The sequence below is a fragment of the Saimiri boliviensis genome, chromosome 20, assembly GCF_048565385.1.
Source record: "Saimiri boliviensis isolate mSaiBol1 chromosome 20, mSaiBol1.pri, whole genome shotgun sequence".
NCBI lineage: Eukaryota > Metazoa > Chordata > Mammalia > Primates > Cebidae > Saimiri > Saimiri boliviensis.
In genome coordinates this window covers 25,189,394-25,206,268 of record NC_133468.1, presented here as the reverse complement: position 1 = coordinate 25,206,268, position 16,875 = coordinate 25,189,394, and the positions used below count along the sequence as shown (strand labels likewise).

Here is a 16,875-nt window from a genome sequence, read left to right as displayed (position 1 = left end):
TGAATTTCCACTTTTTTTTTTTTTTTTTTTTTTAATGGAGTCTTGCTCTGTCACCTAGGCTGGAGGGCAGTGGCATGATCTTAACTCACTGCAACCTCCACCCCCTGGGTTTAAGTGATTCTCCTGCCTCAGCCTCCTGAGCAGCTGGGATTACAGATGCATACCACCACATCTGGCTTATTTTTGTATTTTTGTGGAGATGGGGTTTCACCATGTTGGCTAGGCTGGTCTCAAATTCCTGACCTCAAGTAATACACCTGCCTCGACCTCCTAAAGTGCTGGGATTTCAGGCGTGAGCTGATGGGCCCGGCCAATTTCCACTTTTAACACTCTATTCAACATTGTACAGCAAATACTAACCAGATAAATTATACTATAAAGTGAAAGGAAATTGTCCAGATTGAGAAAAAAAGTAAAACCGTTTTTCATTACACATCACATAATTTTCCACACAAAAAAATTTGTAAAGAGTTTACTAAAAACCCACTAGAACTATTAAAACAAATTCATCCATGTCAAAAGATAGAAGATCAACATACAAATTATATTATTTTTTTAAAACTTTTATTTTAGGTTCAGGGGTACAAGTGCAGGTTTTTATATTAGGTAAATTGCATGTTGCAGGGGTCTGGTCTCAGATTATTTTATTATCCAGGTAATAAGCATAGTACCCAGTAGGTTGTTTTTAAATTCTCACCCTCCGCTCTCGAGTACGTCCCAGTGTCTGTGGTTCCCTTCTTTATACCCATATGTGCTCACTGTTTAGTTCCCACTTACAAGTGAGAACATACAGTATTTGGTTTTTAGTTCCTGTGTGAGTTCACTTGGGCTAATGGCCTCCAGCTCCACCCATGTTGCTGCAAAGGACACAATCTCCTACTTTCTATGACTGCATAGTTTTCCATGGTGTATATGTACCACATTTTCTTTTTCTTTTTCTTTCTTTTTTTGAAACAGAGTCTTACTCTGTCACCCAGGCTGGAATGCAGTGGCATGAACTCGGCTCACTGCAACCTCCACCTCCTGAGTTCAAGCGATTCTTGTGCCTCAGCCACCCATGTGCCTAGGATTACAGGTGTGCACCATCATGCCCAGTTAATTTTTATATTTTTAGTAGAAATGGGGTTTCACCATGTTGCCCAGGCTGGTCTCAAACTCCTGGCCTCAAGTGATCTGTCCACCTTGGCCTCCCAAAGCGCTAAGATTACAGATGTGAGCCACCACGCCTGGCCTCACATTTTCTTTATTCATTCTATTATTAATGGACATTTACATTAATTCTGTATCTTTGCTATTGTAATTAGTGCTGTGATGAACATATGTGTGTATGTATCTTTATGGTAGAATAATGTATATTCCTTTGGGTACATACCCAAAAATGGGATTGCTGGGTCAAATGGTAATTTTGTTTTAAGTTCATTCAGAAATCACCTAACAATTTGAAATGATAATATTTTAGATACTGGGTTAAACAAAAAATATTGTTAAAATTAATATTGTTTGTTATGTTTTGCTTTTTTGAATGTGCTTACTGGAAAAATATTAAGTTACATATATGGCTCCTGTTATATTTCTATTGGACAGTATCAGTTTAGAACTTCACTTAGAATTTTTATCCCTATTCACAATTCTAGTTGCTATTTGCCCACAGTGTGCCCTCATCACAATGATGCTAGGCTGTTAACAAGTCAGGCTCGCCCAACAGTTTTCTACCCCAGGATTTGCTCTGGCTGCTTGCTCTACCTAGGATGCTCACTCCCCTAGACCTTCTCCCAAATGGTTTGTGTTCAACGTTTTGGTCTCTTTTATAATGTCATTCTGTTCTCTCTCCAGCACTTCTTTGTCTTGTCTGCCTTCCCAAATATACTATGAGCTCTGTGAGAGTCTACCATGTTCATCACTTCATTTCCTGAACTCAGAATAGCACCTCACTCATGGCTGGCCCTCAACAAATATTTCCTGAATGGCTAACTCTATTCTCCTTAAATCTGGTTAAGACGGTTGCAACTGTGTTCCAACTTGACACTCTTTGTTTTGAGCTAATTAAACTCCACTGAGGGCCAGTCACTGCTGGGCACCGGGTATATGGAAAGATGCCCTGGTCTCTGACCTTAGGGAGCTCAGGACTTAGTAGGTTCCAAAGATAAAGGTGTCAGCAAATGGAGTTGTCATTTCACTTGCTATGAGCCTGTTGCTTTATTTCACCATGCATACACTAAGGAGAGAACCCAGCAGAGGTCAGAACAGCAACCTCAAGCTCAGGCTCCCTGTTTACCACTAGCTGCAGATGGTTCCTGAAAAGGCAGCTTTTCTGTGCTCTACTATTTGTGAAAAACAGGTTAACCATTCCAAAAACTGTAATTATGGGCAGGACCAGAGCATGCATTTCTAGTTCCAAATGAGACGATAGTCTGAGTCCAAAGGGCACATTTTCAGAGGCTTTTGCAGCAAGACAAACCTCCTAATTTAGCATTTCAAAAGCAAGTTCTAGACTAATATGTAGAGCAGACACTTGTTTTCCTTTATATATACCCTATAAAAGTGCAGGGAGAAGACAAAAACACTCCAAACGATTAACCTTGGCTACCTCAGGGTTATGAGGCAGGGTGGGATAATAACACACTACAGATATTTTCTTCACATGCTTTTGTAGTGTTTTGTTTTCTTTGTTTGTCTGAAACAGTGTCTTGCTCTGTCAACCCAGGCTGAGGTCAGTGGCACCATCACTATCACAGCTCACTGCAGCCTGGAACTTCTGGGCCCACGCCATTCTTCCACTTCAGCCTCCCAGGTAGCTGGGACTACAGACACACACCATCAGGCTTGGCTAATTTATGTAATTTTTTGTATTGCCTCACTGTGTTGCCCAGGTGCTCTCGAATTCCTGGGCTCAAACAAGCTCCCACCTCAGTCTCTCAACGATCTGGGATTGGCCAGGTGCGATGGTTCATGTCTGTAATCCCAGCACTTTGGGAAGCTGAGCCGGAAGATTGAGCTCAGGAGTTCGAAGTACCCTGGGCAACATGGTGAAACCCCAGCTCTACTAAAATAAAAAAAGAAAAAAAAATTATCCAGACATGGTGGTGGGCAATCTGTAATCCCAGCTACTCTGGAGGCTGAGGCAGAAGAATCACTTGAGCCCGACAGGCAGAGCTTGCAGTGGGCCTAGATCGCACCACTGCACTCCAGCTTGGGTGGCAGAGTGAGACAACATCTTGGAAAAAAAAAAAAAAAAAAGATCTGGGATTGCAGGCATCAGCCACCATACTGAGCATCTATAGTGCTTTTATTTGTTACAATAAACATAAATGGATTTTGTACTTTAAAAAATGGATAAAGTTGTTTTTACTTAAAAAATTAAAATCCAACCACCACAAAGCTTTCCTGTATTTGATAGAGTCTGCTTCTTATATCTTGAATTTTTTTTTTTTTTTAATCTCAGTTCTGTTCCTCAGCTAATAAATCAAAAATCAGCTTCCAGGCTGGGGACCCAAAAAAAGGAAGTAAAGATCGAGTTCACTTCTAGAGAATTTGATGATGTAATGGGTCCCTGGATATCAACCAAGTACACTCATATATCACAAATCTCTTGTGATAGATAAGGGTTCCTTAACTTCTTTAATTGGGAAGGTACCCTTTATTGAGGGCACCAGTTATAAGTCAGGTAATTTGTTTACATCATCCCATTTTATTCCCCAATCAACTCTCAAAAAGTAGGTATCATGGGGAGAAATGCCAGATATAGGTGACGCGGGGATAGAGGCAGCAAACCACATTGCCATGTATGTACCTATGCAACAATCCTGCATGTTTTGCACATGTACCCCAGAACCTAAAGTGCAATAATATATGTATACACATATATATATACATATATACTGTATCTATGTATGTATATATATATGTGTGTGTGTGTGTGTGTGTGTGTGTGTGTGTGTGTGTGTGTATAAAGCATGTGGGATCGTTTCTGCAAAAAAAAACAAAACAAAACAAAAAGTAGGTATTATCATTACTTACCAGATGTGGAAACCAGGATTTTGGGAAGTTGAATGAATTGCCCAAGGACACAGAGCTATTATGGTAAGAGGCAGAGATCTATTTTGAACATAGCTTTTCCAAACTTGTGCTCATTTCACCACCATTTGCTACCTCCGCTTTATTTTTTATTTTTATTTTTACTTTTTAGACAGAGTCTCGCTCTTATTGCTCAGGCTGGAATGCAGTGGCGTGATCTCAGCTCACTGCAACCTCCACCTCCCTGGTTCAAGCAATTCTCCTGCCTTGGCCTCCTGAGTAGCTGGGATTACAGGCATGTGCCATCACACCCAGCTGATTTTTAAATTTTTGGTAAAGACAGGGTTTCACCATGTTGGTCAGGCTGGTCTCGAACTCCTGACCTCAAGTGATCTGCCCGCCTTGGCCTCCCAAAGTGATGGGATTACAGGTGTGAGCCACCACACCTGGCCTGCTACCTCTTTTAAAATAATAAGATAGAATGGGCTTTGAGCCCCAATCCTGAACACCGTAATCCCAAATACTGAAATCCAAAACATAAAAATCCCCAAAAATATAATTCTGGAAAAAATAATTTTTAAGAGTTTTTAAAAAGACATTTGTTTACATTTTAAGAGTGGATTTATGGCCGGGTGCAGAGGCTCATGCCTGTAATACCAGCACTTTGGGAGGCCAAGGTGGGTGGATCACGAGGTCAAGAGATCGAGACCATCCTGGCCAACATGGTGAAACCCCTTCTCTTCTAAAAATGAAAAAATTAGCCAGGCGTTTAGCACACGCCTGTAGTTCCAGCTACTTGGGAGGCTGAGGCGGAAGAATGGCTTGAACCCAGGAGGTGGAGGTTGCAGTGAGCCGAGACTGGGCCACTGTGCTCCAGCCTGGCGATAGAGCAAGACTCTGTCTCAAAAAAAAAAAAAAAGGTAGATTTATTTGAGAAACATATAAAAACAGGACAAAATGCTTCATAGATTACCTTGTGCAATAAAAGAGACAATAATAACACAGTATACCTATTTTCGCAAATATAAACACTCAGGTATACTAAAGACAGTCCCATGGGTATAACAGTTAGGAGCAGACAAACTGTATTCCTAAAGAAATAGCTGGTATTCAAGAGGAATGCCTTCAGCTTTTACCCATTCAGTGTGATGTTGGCTGTGGTTTGTCATAGATGGCTCTTATTATTTTGGGCTATGCTCCTTTAATATCTAGCTTATCGAAAGTTTTTAACATGAAGGGATATTGAATTTTATTGGAAGTCTTTTCTGCATCTATTGAGATAATAGTGGTTTTTGTCTTTAGTTCTATTCAAGTGATGAATTACATGTATTAATTTATGTATGTTGAACCAATCTTGCATCCCAGGAATAAAGCCTTCTTGATCATGGTTGATCATGATGGATTAGCCTTTGTTTTGGTTTTGTTTTTTGAGAACAGTCTCCCTCTGTCACTTGTGCTGGAGTGTAGTGTCATGATCTTGGCTCACTGCAACTTTGGCCCACCTCAGCCTCCTGAGCAGCTGGGGCTACAGGTGTGCACCACCATATCTGGTTAAGTTTTGTAACTGTTTGTAGAAACAGAGTTTCACCATGTGGCCCAGGCTGGTCTCACATTCCTGGGCTCAAATGATCTGCCCTCCTCAGCCTCCCAAAGTGCTGGGATTACAGGCATGAGCCACCACGCCTGGGTGGATTAGCTTTTTGATGTTCTGTTGGATTCAGTTTGCAAATATTTTGTTGAGAATTTTCGCTTCAATGTTCATCAATATTGGCCTGAAGTTTTCTTTTTTGTTGTTTCTCTGCCAGGTTTTGGTATCAGGACGATGCTGGCCTCATAGAATAAGTTGTGGGGGAGACTCTCCTCCTCAATTTTTTGGAATGGTTTCAGTAGGAATGATATTGGCTCTTCTTTTGTACATCTGGTAGAATTCGGCTGTAAATCCATCTGGTCCTGGGCTTTTTTTGGGTGGTAAGCTGTTTATTACTGATTCAATTTTGGAGCTTGTTATGGGTCTGTTCAGGGAATTAATTTCTTCCTGGTTCAGTCTTGGGAGAGTGCATGTGTCCAGGAATGGACTCATTTCTTCTAGATTTTCTAGTTTGCATGCATAGAGGTGTTCATAGCAGTCTCTGATTATCTGTATTTCTGTGGGGTCAGTGGTAACATGCTGTTTGTCATTTCTAGTTGTGTTTAATTGGATCTTCCTTCTTCTTTAGGAGTAGAGCTAGTGGCCTAGCTATCTTACTAATTTTTTCAAAAAACCAGCTCCTGGATGTATGGATCTTTTGAATGCATTTTTGTGTCTCAATCTCCTTTGGTTCAGCTCTGATTTTGGTTATTTCTTTCTCTTTTCCTGTATCTTAATTATGGAGGTTATTACATAACTATATACATTTGTTAAAATTCTCTGAAAGGTACATTGGTAAATTTTATTATATGCAAATTGTACTTTAATAAAACTGATTTTAAAAACAAAAGAAAAACTCAATATGAATATGCAATTTATTTCACCTTTAAATTAAAAAAATGAAATAGCTTATATAACCACGATCATCTGAAATACTATGATAGACAGAAGTCTTTGAATGAGATTGATCAAAAACAGCAGAAGAAAAATCTGTTCCAGCTCTCTGAGAGAGACTAATTTGCCTTCAGTATTTGTTCTCTTTGGGTCCCTGGCTGATTGAATGGTGTCTACCAACACTGAGGGCAGATCTGCCCCACCCCACCTCCTCCATTCAGACACACATACTAATCTACTCTGGAAACACCCTCATAGACACACCCAAAATAATGCTTTATCAGGTGTGTAGATACTTCTTCTTCTTCTTCTTCTTTTTTTTTTTTTTGAGACAGAGTTTCACTCTTTTGCCCAGGCTGAAGTGGCGCAATCTTGGCTTACTGCAACCTCTACTTCCCAGGTTCAAGCAATTGTCTTGTCTCGGCCTCCAGAGGAGCTGGGATTATAGGCTCCCACTGCTATACCTGGCTAAATTTTGTATTTTTATTTTTTGAAAGAAAGAAAGAGAAAGAGAAAGGGAGAGAGAGAACAGGAGTCTTGCCCTATTGCCCAGACTGGAATGCAATCTAAAAATAGATATTAAAAACCTCTTTTATGCCGATAATTGTGCTTAACAATGGAGACAGGAAGGAATAAGGAAGGGAGACAGGAAGGAATAAGGAAGAAAGACAGGAAGAAAATAACAAACAGCCAACCAGTATTTCATTTAAGTCAGTGAAATGCTATGCAAATGCTGAAGAGTGATTTACTTCCAATTATGTGGTCACTTTCAAAATAGGTGTAATATGATACTGAGAAAAATGTATGTTCTATGGACCTGGAGTGAAGAATTCTATGAATATTCACTGAGTTTACTTGTTCCAGGTCTGAGTTCAAATCATGGATGTCCCTGTTAATTTTCAATCTCATTAATCCATCGAATATTAACAATGTGGTGTCAAAGTCTCCTGCTATTATTGTGCGGGAGTCCAAGTCTCATTATAGGTCATTAAAAACTTGTCTTATGTATCTGGGTGTTCCTATGTCAGGTGCAGATATATTTATGATCATTGACTCCTGTTGTTGCATTGATCCTTTTACCGTTATGTAATGTCCTTCTTTGTTTCTTTTAGTCTTTTTACTATTAAAGTCTATTTTGTCAGAGACGAAAGTTACAACTCCTGTTTTCTTTTTTTCTTTTTCTTTTTTTTTTTTTTGCTCTCCATTTGATTGGTAAGTCTTCCACCAACCCTTTGTTTTGAGTCTTTGGGTGTCCTTGCTTATGAGACGGATCTGGATACAGTGAACCGATGGGTTTTGACTTTTTATTCAATTTGCCTGTCTGTGTCTTTGATTGGGGCATTTAATCCATTTAAATTTAGGATTGATACTGATATTTGTAAGTTTAATATTGTTGTTTAATGCTAGCTGGCTGTTTTGCCCATTAGTTGATATAGATTTTTCATTATGGACATAGTCTTTACCTTTTGGTAAGTTTTTGGGATGACTGATGCTGGTTGTTCCTTTCTGTGTATAGTGCTGCTTTCAGAAGCCCTTGTAAAGCAGACCTGGTGGTGATGAAATCTCTGAGTGCTTGCTTGTTTGTGAAAAATTTTATTTTTCCTTCATTTATGAAGCTTAATTTGGCTGGATATGAGATTCTGGCTTGAAAATTCTTTTCTTTGAGGATATTGAATATTGACCCCCACTCTCTTCTAGTTTGTAGGGTTTCAGCTGAGAGATCTGCTGTGAGTCTGATAGGCTTCCCTTTATGGGTAACCTGACCGTTCTCTCCAGCTGCCCTTAGAATTTTCTCCTTTATTTCAACCCTGGTGAATCTAACAATTATGTGTCTTGGGGTTGCTCTACCTGAGGAATATCTTTGTGGTGTTCTCTGTATTACCTGAAGTTGAGTATTTTCCTGCCTTACCAGGTTAGGAAAGTTTTCCTGAAGAATATTTTCCAGCTTGGATTCATTCTCTTCATGACATTCAGGTACACCTATCAAACGTAAATTAGGTCTTTTCACATAGTCCCGTATTTCTTGGAGACTTTTACTCTTCCTTCTCTATCTTGTCTTCTCATTTTATTTCATTAAGTTGGTCTTCAACCTCTGATATCCTTTCTTCTGCTTGATCAATTCGACTGTTAAAACCTGTGCATACTTCGTGGAGTTCTCATATTGTATTCTTCAGTTCCATTAATTCACTTATGTTGCTCTCTAGATTGTCTATTCTCGTTAGGATTTCTTCAGACCTTTTTTCAACGTTCTTAGTTTCTTTACATTGGGCTAGAACCTGTTCTTTTAACTCACAGAAGTTTCTTATTATCCACATTTTGAAGCCTAAATCTGTTAATGGAACGCACTCGTTCTCCATCAGGCCTTGTTCCCTTGTTGATGAGGAACTGTGATCCCCTGTAGAGGGAGAGGCATTCTGATTTTGGGTATTCTCAGCCTTTTTACGCTGGTTTCTTGCCATCATTGTTAATTTATCCACCTGTCATCTTTGTAATTACCGACTTTCAAATTAGGTCTCTGAGTGGTCGTCCAACTTGTTGATTCCCAGCGCCAGAATCTGAGGAACCCACTGCGCTGGCCAAAACAGTGGCGTTAAGATTCGTGGTGCTTTTCTGCCCGGGAATCTCCGGTCTGGCTTCCTTCTTGAGTTCCTTTTTCAATCAGCTGAATAGGCGACTCTGCCTTCCCGGAGCTCCAAATGTCGACCAAAAGGGGACCCAGTACCGTTTACTCTGCACCAAGAACCGCCACGCCAGGGCACCAGCAAAACTGCTGTGCTGGCCACAAGAGTTGGGCTGGCGACCCGTGGGGCTCCCCGCTGGGAATCTCCTGATCTGTGAGCAACAAAAATTCGTCTGAAAGTGTGGCGTCCTCTCGTTCTCTGCGCTTTCACTGGGAGCTACAATCCTGAGCTGCTAGTAATCAGCTATCTTGGATCTCTCTCCTAAATTTTGTATTTTTAGTAGAGGCAGGGTTTCACCTTATTGGCCAAGCTGGTCTCAAACTCCTGACCTCAGGTTATCTACCCACCTTGGCCTCCCAACGTGCTAGGATTACAGGCATAAGCCAGCACACCTGGCCTTAGATACTTTTTAATCTAGTCAATTTGACCCTAAAATTAAGTCCACAAGTACACCCCTTGTCTATTTGGCACCCATATACATCTTAACCACATGTAATTTCCAAATGAAGATAATAATTAATAGTTCTGCCTAACATGATGCAACTAACATAATGAGGCTATTCTGTGAACAATAGAAAATGCACTAATTGTGATTTTTGAGATTTTAGACATCAGGGACTTAGACTTTAAGGATTTTTGTCTTTTAGGATCTCAGCATTTGAGACTGTGACATTCAGAATTATGTCTTTTGGGATTGATTGGTAGTGGGTATAATAACATATTTTGCAATAGTTCCATAGCTGAATTAAAGTCTCTTCTCAATGGCAGCTCAAAAAAGGTTTCTTCCATCCAAAAGCACTTTTCTATCTTTCCTTGGAGTCTGATAGACCACCAGTGGAATTTGTCCCATTGGGTAAGGCATCAAATCCCCTGAGATCCATTCTCCAAGCACGAGGATCCTTAGAAATAGGTAACATGTAACATTATTATCAATCACAATACCATCATGTGAATTGGTTATCAGGGAAATACATCCAGCAAGTTTCCAAGGAAATGAGACAAAGTACCAGTAATAGTTGATGGGGAGGTTGGGGAGGAGGTAAAGGGATAGTTGTAGAGCAGAGTCAGAAATGTCCTTTGGGGGTGTCACTGTGGTACTGTGGATAATTTAAAGGACATGGAGAAGCCAGATGCAGGCAAAAAAGGTGCCACTGAGAGTATACACCACTATCCAGGTCAGGCCCGAGCTCAGTTACTGTGCTAATATGGTCATGAATAGACACAGAGAAAATTGTTACATGTGTGTCCATGGATTTTTCTACCCATCCCAGCTATGAGTTCTGCTGATGTTGTTATTTGTCACAAGGGCAGTGGGGTACATGACCCTGTGGCTCAATGAATGGAAACCTATCACCAAGAAGAAGACTCAGAAGGCATGTTTTCCGAGGAGACTGCTCAGAGTGTTTTTTCTCACACTTAGGGCCAGGAGGCAGCTTTTGGATATTTGATTTGGAGGGGTGGAATTGGTTTACAAAGCCAATGGATCTTATCTAGCAATAGATTTCTAGAGCAATCTGGACAAAAATATTGTCTTCTCTCTTACATGAATGGGATGTGCTTGTCTTCCCACAGAAGAAGCGCACGCTGAAGGGCTCCATTGAGCTCTCCCGAATCAAATGTGTCGAGATTGTGAAAAGTGACATCAGCATCCCATGCCACTATAAATACCCATTTCAGGTAAGTCCATCAGGTGGGTAGTTCCCCATTCCCTGGACCATGGTTAAAATCCTCAGTCACTGTAAGAGAGGGTGAACAGGGATAAATGCCTGGTTGAAGGTTAGAACTTGGACCAATCTCATTAGGAAACTTACGTGTTTCTTTAATCAGTGACATTTACTCATTAATTCTTTCACTTACGGAACAAAAATTAAGCACAAAATCTTGAAAAGATGGTTATTCCTAATATCCCTTTCCCTCATGTCTTCTCTTCCTCAAGGAAAGTCCTAATTAGTGAGGGAAGAAATAAAGCTGCTATCAGGGGCCCCAAATCCAAAGCATGTTAGTGCTTAAAGTGCATTTTACTCATGATTTGAGGCAACATATTACAATTGCTGAGTATGAATTGCTTGGAGATTCTGAGGCAAAAAGATTCAGATTTTTTTTTTTTTTTTGAGACAGAGTTTTTGCTCTTATTACCCAGGCTGGGGTGCAACTACACGATCTAGGCTCACCACAACCTCTACCTCCTGGGTTCAGGCAATTCTCTTGCCTCAGCCTCCTGAGTAGCTGGGACTATAGGCATGCGCTACCACGCCCAGCTAATTTTTTTGTATTTTTAGTAGAGACGGGTTTTCACCATGTTGAGCAGGATGGTCTTGATCTATTGACCTTGTGATCCACCCGCCTCGGCCTCCCAAAGTGCTGGGATTACATGCGTGAGCCACCATGCCTGGCAAGATTCAGATTTTATAATCTGAGGGCTATCTGGAATTGCACTGTCTAGCAGCCACTAGCCACACATGGATGTTCACATTTAAATGTACATTAATTAAAATTAAATGACATTAAAAACTCACCTTCTTAGTCACACTGGGCACATTTCAAATGTTCAATAGCCAGGCAGGGCTGGCAACTACTGTATTGAAACAGCACTGGTCATAGAATGTTCCTATCACTGCAGAAAGTTCTACTGAACAGAGCTGGTGGAGGGTATCTCTAAAGTCCTTATCTTACAGGTGGATCTTGGCATTTCTGGCTTCAAAGGCATGGATATCTCCTTGTACATCCCAGGGTACCATTCTTGTTGGCCAATCTGAGGGATGGATACATTTTTAATGTGGCATAGAAAAGAACTTTTTTCTACTAGAAAAGTGACCCTCATGAGATGTAAGTTTGAGGACTGAAAGTAAAAGGAATGGCATATATTTTTCAGTTGCTCAAAATCCCAGTGATAATGAGTGCCTTAAAAAGTGGTGAAATATAAGGAAGATTGCTGTTTAGTTAACAGTATTGTACCAGTGACAATCTCTTGGTTTTGAAAGATGGTTATGTGCGATGGTTATGTAAGATGTCATCAGTGGGGAAAGGTGGGTGAAAAGTAGAGAGGAACTCTGTACTATTTTTGGAACTTCTTGTGAGTCTTAACCTATTTTGAAATAGGAAGTTTTCAAAATTCTCATTGCACATTTTTCATGTAATATCTTTCTCTTTCATATGCCAGAAATATTTTTCAATCACTAAAAATTTAAGGTGAGAAATAAATGTGCTTTCTAGACAAGAGGAGAACGTTCTCCTGCTGTTTTAGTTTAGCGATTGCTTCTTGGGGGCATGGGATCCTAGATGAGCAGCTGAAGCTTCTTAACCTTGTATTTTCATAGCAGCCGAACACCTAGATAAAAAGGTTACTGGCCTCCTAATCACCCAAATGTTTGCCCATAAGACGATAAACACCTGAGACCCCACTCTCTGCCCAGTAGGTCTGCTGTCAGTCAACTATCTCTGCACACTCTGCTCACCTTGGACTCTGTGTGTGTGTCTCCAGGTCGTGCATGACAACTACCTTCTATACGTGTTTGCTCCAGATCGTGAGAGCCGGCAGCGCTGGGTGCTGGCCCTTAAAGAAGGTAATTAAACTCATTTGCCATCGAATCACTGACACCCTTGATCCTATAGTAGGCTTGGCTTCCACAATAGAATAGAGTGTGGTGTGAGCACAGCTGATGGCTGATTTCCCTTTCGGTGTTGGAAGTTCCCAAGTTTTCATCCTGGGTCCAGGAGGCAATAACTAGTATCATTCAGGGATTGACCAAATCCAGCCTGCTGTCTGTTCTTGTCAGGCTCTGAGCAATATTTGTATATAACTTATTTCAAATTGTTAAATAAGTACCTATATAAGGCCCTTGATTTTGTCTCATGGCCAGTAAAACCTCAAATATTTACCGTCTGGCCTTTTAAGAACAAGTTTGCCAACTCCTAGTACAGTACGAAGAAGCAGAGCATGGGACCCCGTGTGAGATGACAGTCTGTCACTTGCTGTGTACACGTGGGCAAGTTCCTTAATTGCTCCATGCTTCAGTGTCCAATTTATTTAAAAGGGAGAAAAGGAAGGTATAACAGCACCTGCATTTGGAGCTCATGTGAGCAAAGTCCTGGGAACTAGGCTGGCCCACAGACAGCATGCAGTTACTGTCAGCTAGTTTTCAAGCTTTTACACCATTGGTAAGGCTATTTTTAAGCCATGCCTTCCTAATGGCACAGTTGGAGGCAGCAGTGTTTAAGCACGTGGATGTGGAGCCGGGCCCAAGGTGAAAATCCCAGCTCTGCCGATGATTAGCGTGTGACCTTGGGTAAGTTTCTTGACCTTCATGTGTCTCTATAAATTGTGACTAAAAACAGTCATGGAGCTGTTGTGAGACCTGAATAGTGAGGACTTAGAACAATACCCATCCAATGATAACATTGATTGAAAGAAGGCACTCAATCAATGTTACCACTACTGTTCTTTAGCCTGAAGCACTGGATGTGTCAAGAGATCTGGGTTCAACTACTAACCCGCCTCTAAGGAGAAGCAAGCTGTTTGTTATCTCTGGAGCTGCAATTCCTCTATCTAAAAAAAAAGAGAGTGGAAATACAAGTTGTATCTTATTCCAAGGTTGTTGTGAGCCTCAAATAGGTTATGAGCAGACAAGTGCTGGGTAAACAGGAAGGTGCTCTCAGTTCTAACAGTCATGGGACATAGAGCAAACGCTGAAGTAAAAAGTAATCGAAACGGGCCAGGCGCTGTGGCTGACAACTGTCATCAGAGCACTTTGAGAGGCCAAGGTGGGAGGATCACTTGAGCTCAGGAGTTCAAGGCTATAGTGAACTCCTATAGCCTTGAACTCATGGGCAGCTGCACTTCAGCCTGCGCAACATAGTGAGATCTCATCTCTACTAAAAATAAAAACATCAGCCTGGTGTGGGGGCATAGGCCTGCACCCCTAGCTGCCCAGGAGGCCGAGGTGGGAGAATCACTTGAGCCTGGGAGGTCAAGGCTGCAGTTAGCCAAACCTGACCCTGTCCTTCCTCCACCAAAATAAGGAAGAAAAAAAAGTCATAAAAAGGGCCCCAACTATGGTCATTGGCCATTTGCCCTCTGTGAAGGGATTTTATACACAGGATGTTAAAGCTGGAAGGAACTTTAGAGATTAGCTATCTAGTTCTGTGGTTTGTTTATTTATTTATTTATTCATTGAGACAATGTATTAGTTAGTTTTCACACTGCTATAAAGATATACCTTAGAGTGGGTAATGTATAATGAAAAGAGGTTTAATTGACTCACAGTTCCATATGGCTGGGAGGCCTCAGGAAACTTACAATCATGGTGGAAGGCGAAGGAGAGGCAGGCACCTTATTCACAAGGTGGCAGGAGAGAGAATGACTGAAGGAGGAACTTGCCAAACACTTATAAAACCATCCAGTCTCATGAGAACTCACTTACTGTTACAAGAATAGCCTGGGAAAAACCACCCCTATGATCCAATTACTGCTACCTGGTCTCTCCCTCAACACATAAGAATTACGGGGATTACAATTCAAGATGAGATTTGGGTGGGGACACAGAGCCAAACTATATCAGACAGGATCTGTTACCAAGGCTGGAGTGCAGTGGCACAAGCACGGCTTACTGCAGCCTCAACCTCTTGGACTCAAGTGATCCTCCCACCTCAGCCTCCTGAGTAGCTGGGACTGCAGGTGCATGACACCATGCCCAGCTAACTTTGTTTTTTTGGTAGAGAAGGGATCCCACTATGTTGCCTAGGTTAATCTCAAACTCCTGGACTCAAGTGATCCTCTTGCCTCAGCCTCCCAAAGTGCTGGGATTACAAGCATGAGCCACTACACTCAACCCTGTTCTGTGGCTTATATATGTATTTGTTTCAGAAGCAAAGCCCCCATTTTTTTTCAAACTAAAATCTTACTTCAAAGCCACAAATCTAGAAGGAAGAAAACCAAGTTCCTGTGGTTGAAGGTAGGAGAGGTGGAGGGGTAGTAATTCCACCCTCTCCACCTTCTCATTACCCTTAAAGCACCTTAGCAGAACCCCAGGTTTAACAGCCTCATTGCATAGTGGGGGAAACTGAGGCTCAGATGAGGTTTGTCCACCCTAAGAACACACAACTAATGCAAGGCAGAGCCAGACGTGAGCCTAGATTTACCGATGCCTAAATGTAATGCGAACTACCCCAGTAAATAGCACAGTGCACTTATGTGCTCAGGTCAATCCATGCTACTGAGTGTTCTGGGCAATACTCAGTCAGACTCACTCAGCCAAGTCTCATCCTGAGACGTTATAAAATTGGTGGCCCTTCATAGACTGACCTGGATATAATTCTTCTGTTGGTGACAACCTATTTCAGAAACGAGGAATAATAACAGTTTGGTGCCCAAGTATCATCCTAATTTCTGGATGGATGGGAAGTGGAGGTGCTGTTCTCAGCTGGAGAAGCTTGCAGCAGGCTGTGCCCACTATGATCCCACCAAGAATGGTAAGAGACTGGGAATTCCCTCCACTCTGTGAAATGATCATAAAAAGGTAAAAGCTTTCAGCTTTCCATCATCAACGGTGTCAGAAATGGAATGCAAAATTCTACATTTTCAGAGAGGAATCATCTGTCTTTCCTACCATTCTGTGGGTGCTTCCATCTCAAAGCTGATGTCTTTATAGCTCCTGATCACTCGAAATCTGCTTTTTGGACCAGCAGCATCAACATCTCCTAGGCGTAAGAAATGCAGATTATCTGGCTCACTCATGAGCGACTGGATCAGAATGTTCGTTTTAACAAGATCCCAGGAGACTTATGTGCACAGTACAGTTTAAGGAGCCCTGGCTGTAACCGGCATTTGAATAGCATGGTCTATTGAAATCCTAAATTATAGAGGTATCCTTAAGAGATACAAAATATTCATTTCTCACAGTGACATCAAATCACACATACATTTAATTACACAAGTGCAACTCTATACCATTAAGCGTGAGAGGAATTCTTTTTTATTTTACATTTTATTCTGTGGTTTCTCCTTGCCTCCTCTTCAAACTTGCCCTTGACCTCCGCAATATCAGAGAGGAAAAGTCCACAGTCTAAATTCAAAGTGAAAACAAGAGAAGCTGTTTCTTTGCCTTTGACGTTAAAGGCTGAGGTCCAGGGGATTGGGCTGCAACTTGATTTTAGTGATGACTTTGGAACCTTAACCTCTAATTGAGTACAACTGTACTCGAATGTACTTCACATTCATTATGCTCTTGTTCCTCTCAACCGTCCGGGGCAGATGGTGTGATGTTAAGGAAATGGACTGCCTTGAGCAATTCAGGGTGCTCCGGTAACCTGGAAGTGCTCTGCAAATCCATTACTGAGTAGGAATGATGACCCATGTGGATTGTTTTGCTTCCATTTTCCTTTTTCTCAACCTCTTTTGCCATAGTTTCCCTTTCTCATTTATTGCTTCCTTTTGTGCACTTAAACTTAGTACTGAAAATTGACAACGCGAGGCGGATGTAACACATGGCTGGGTTTTCTGAGGCTTCCTGACTCATAGCCCCTCTTTTAAAACCACCACTTTTCACCCTGCACCTCGGGAAGAAAGCCCTTCAACATTATTGGTCCCTGAGCCTAGAAGAATAATATTTAACAAGTTTTCGAAGTTGGTAAATATTCAAGGGATCCTCCACATTAGTCCTG

The 16,875-nt window shown here is 41.3% G+C and overlaps 1 protein-coding gene across 1 annotated transcript in view; it reads left to right on the top strand.

Annotated features, from left to right (window-relative positions):
- Positions 1 to 16,875, top strand: part of ITK (IL2 inducible T cell kinase) — an 83,177-nt gene that overhangs the window by 25,213 nt on the left and 41,089 nt on the right. Inside the window, exons 2-4 of the mRNA XM_003934775.4 lie at positions 10,789 to 10,893; positions 12,698 to 12,779; positions 15,556 to 15,684. Coding sequence (XP_003934824.2) covers positions 10,789 to 10,893; positions 12,698 to 12,779; positions 15,556 to 15,684 — 316 coding nt within the window. The remainder of the gene's footprint in view (positions 1 to 10,788; positions 10,894 to 12,697; positions 12,780 to 15,555; positions 15,685 to 16,875) is intronic.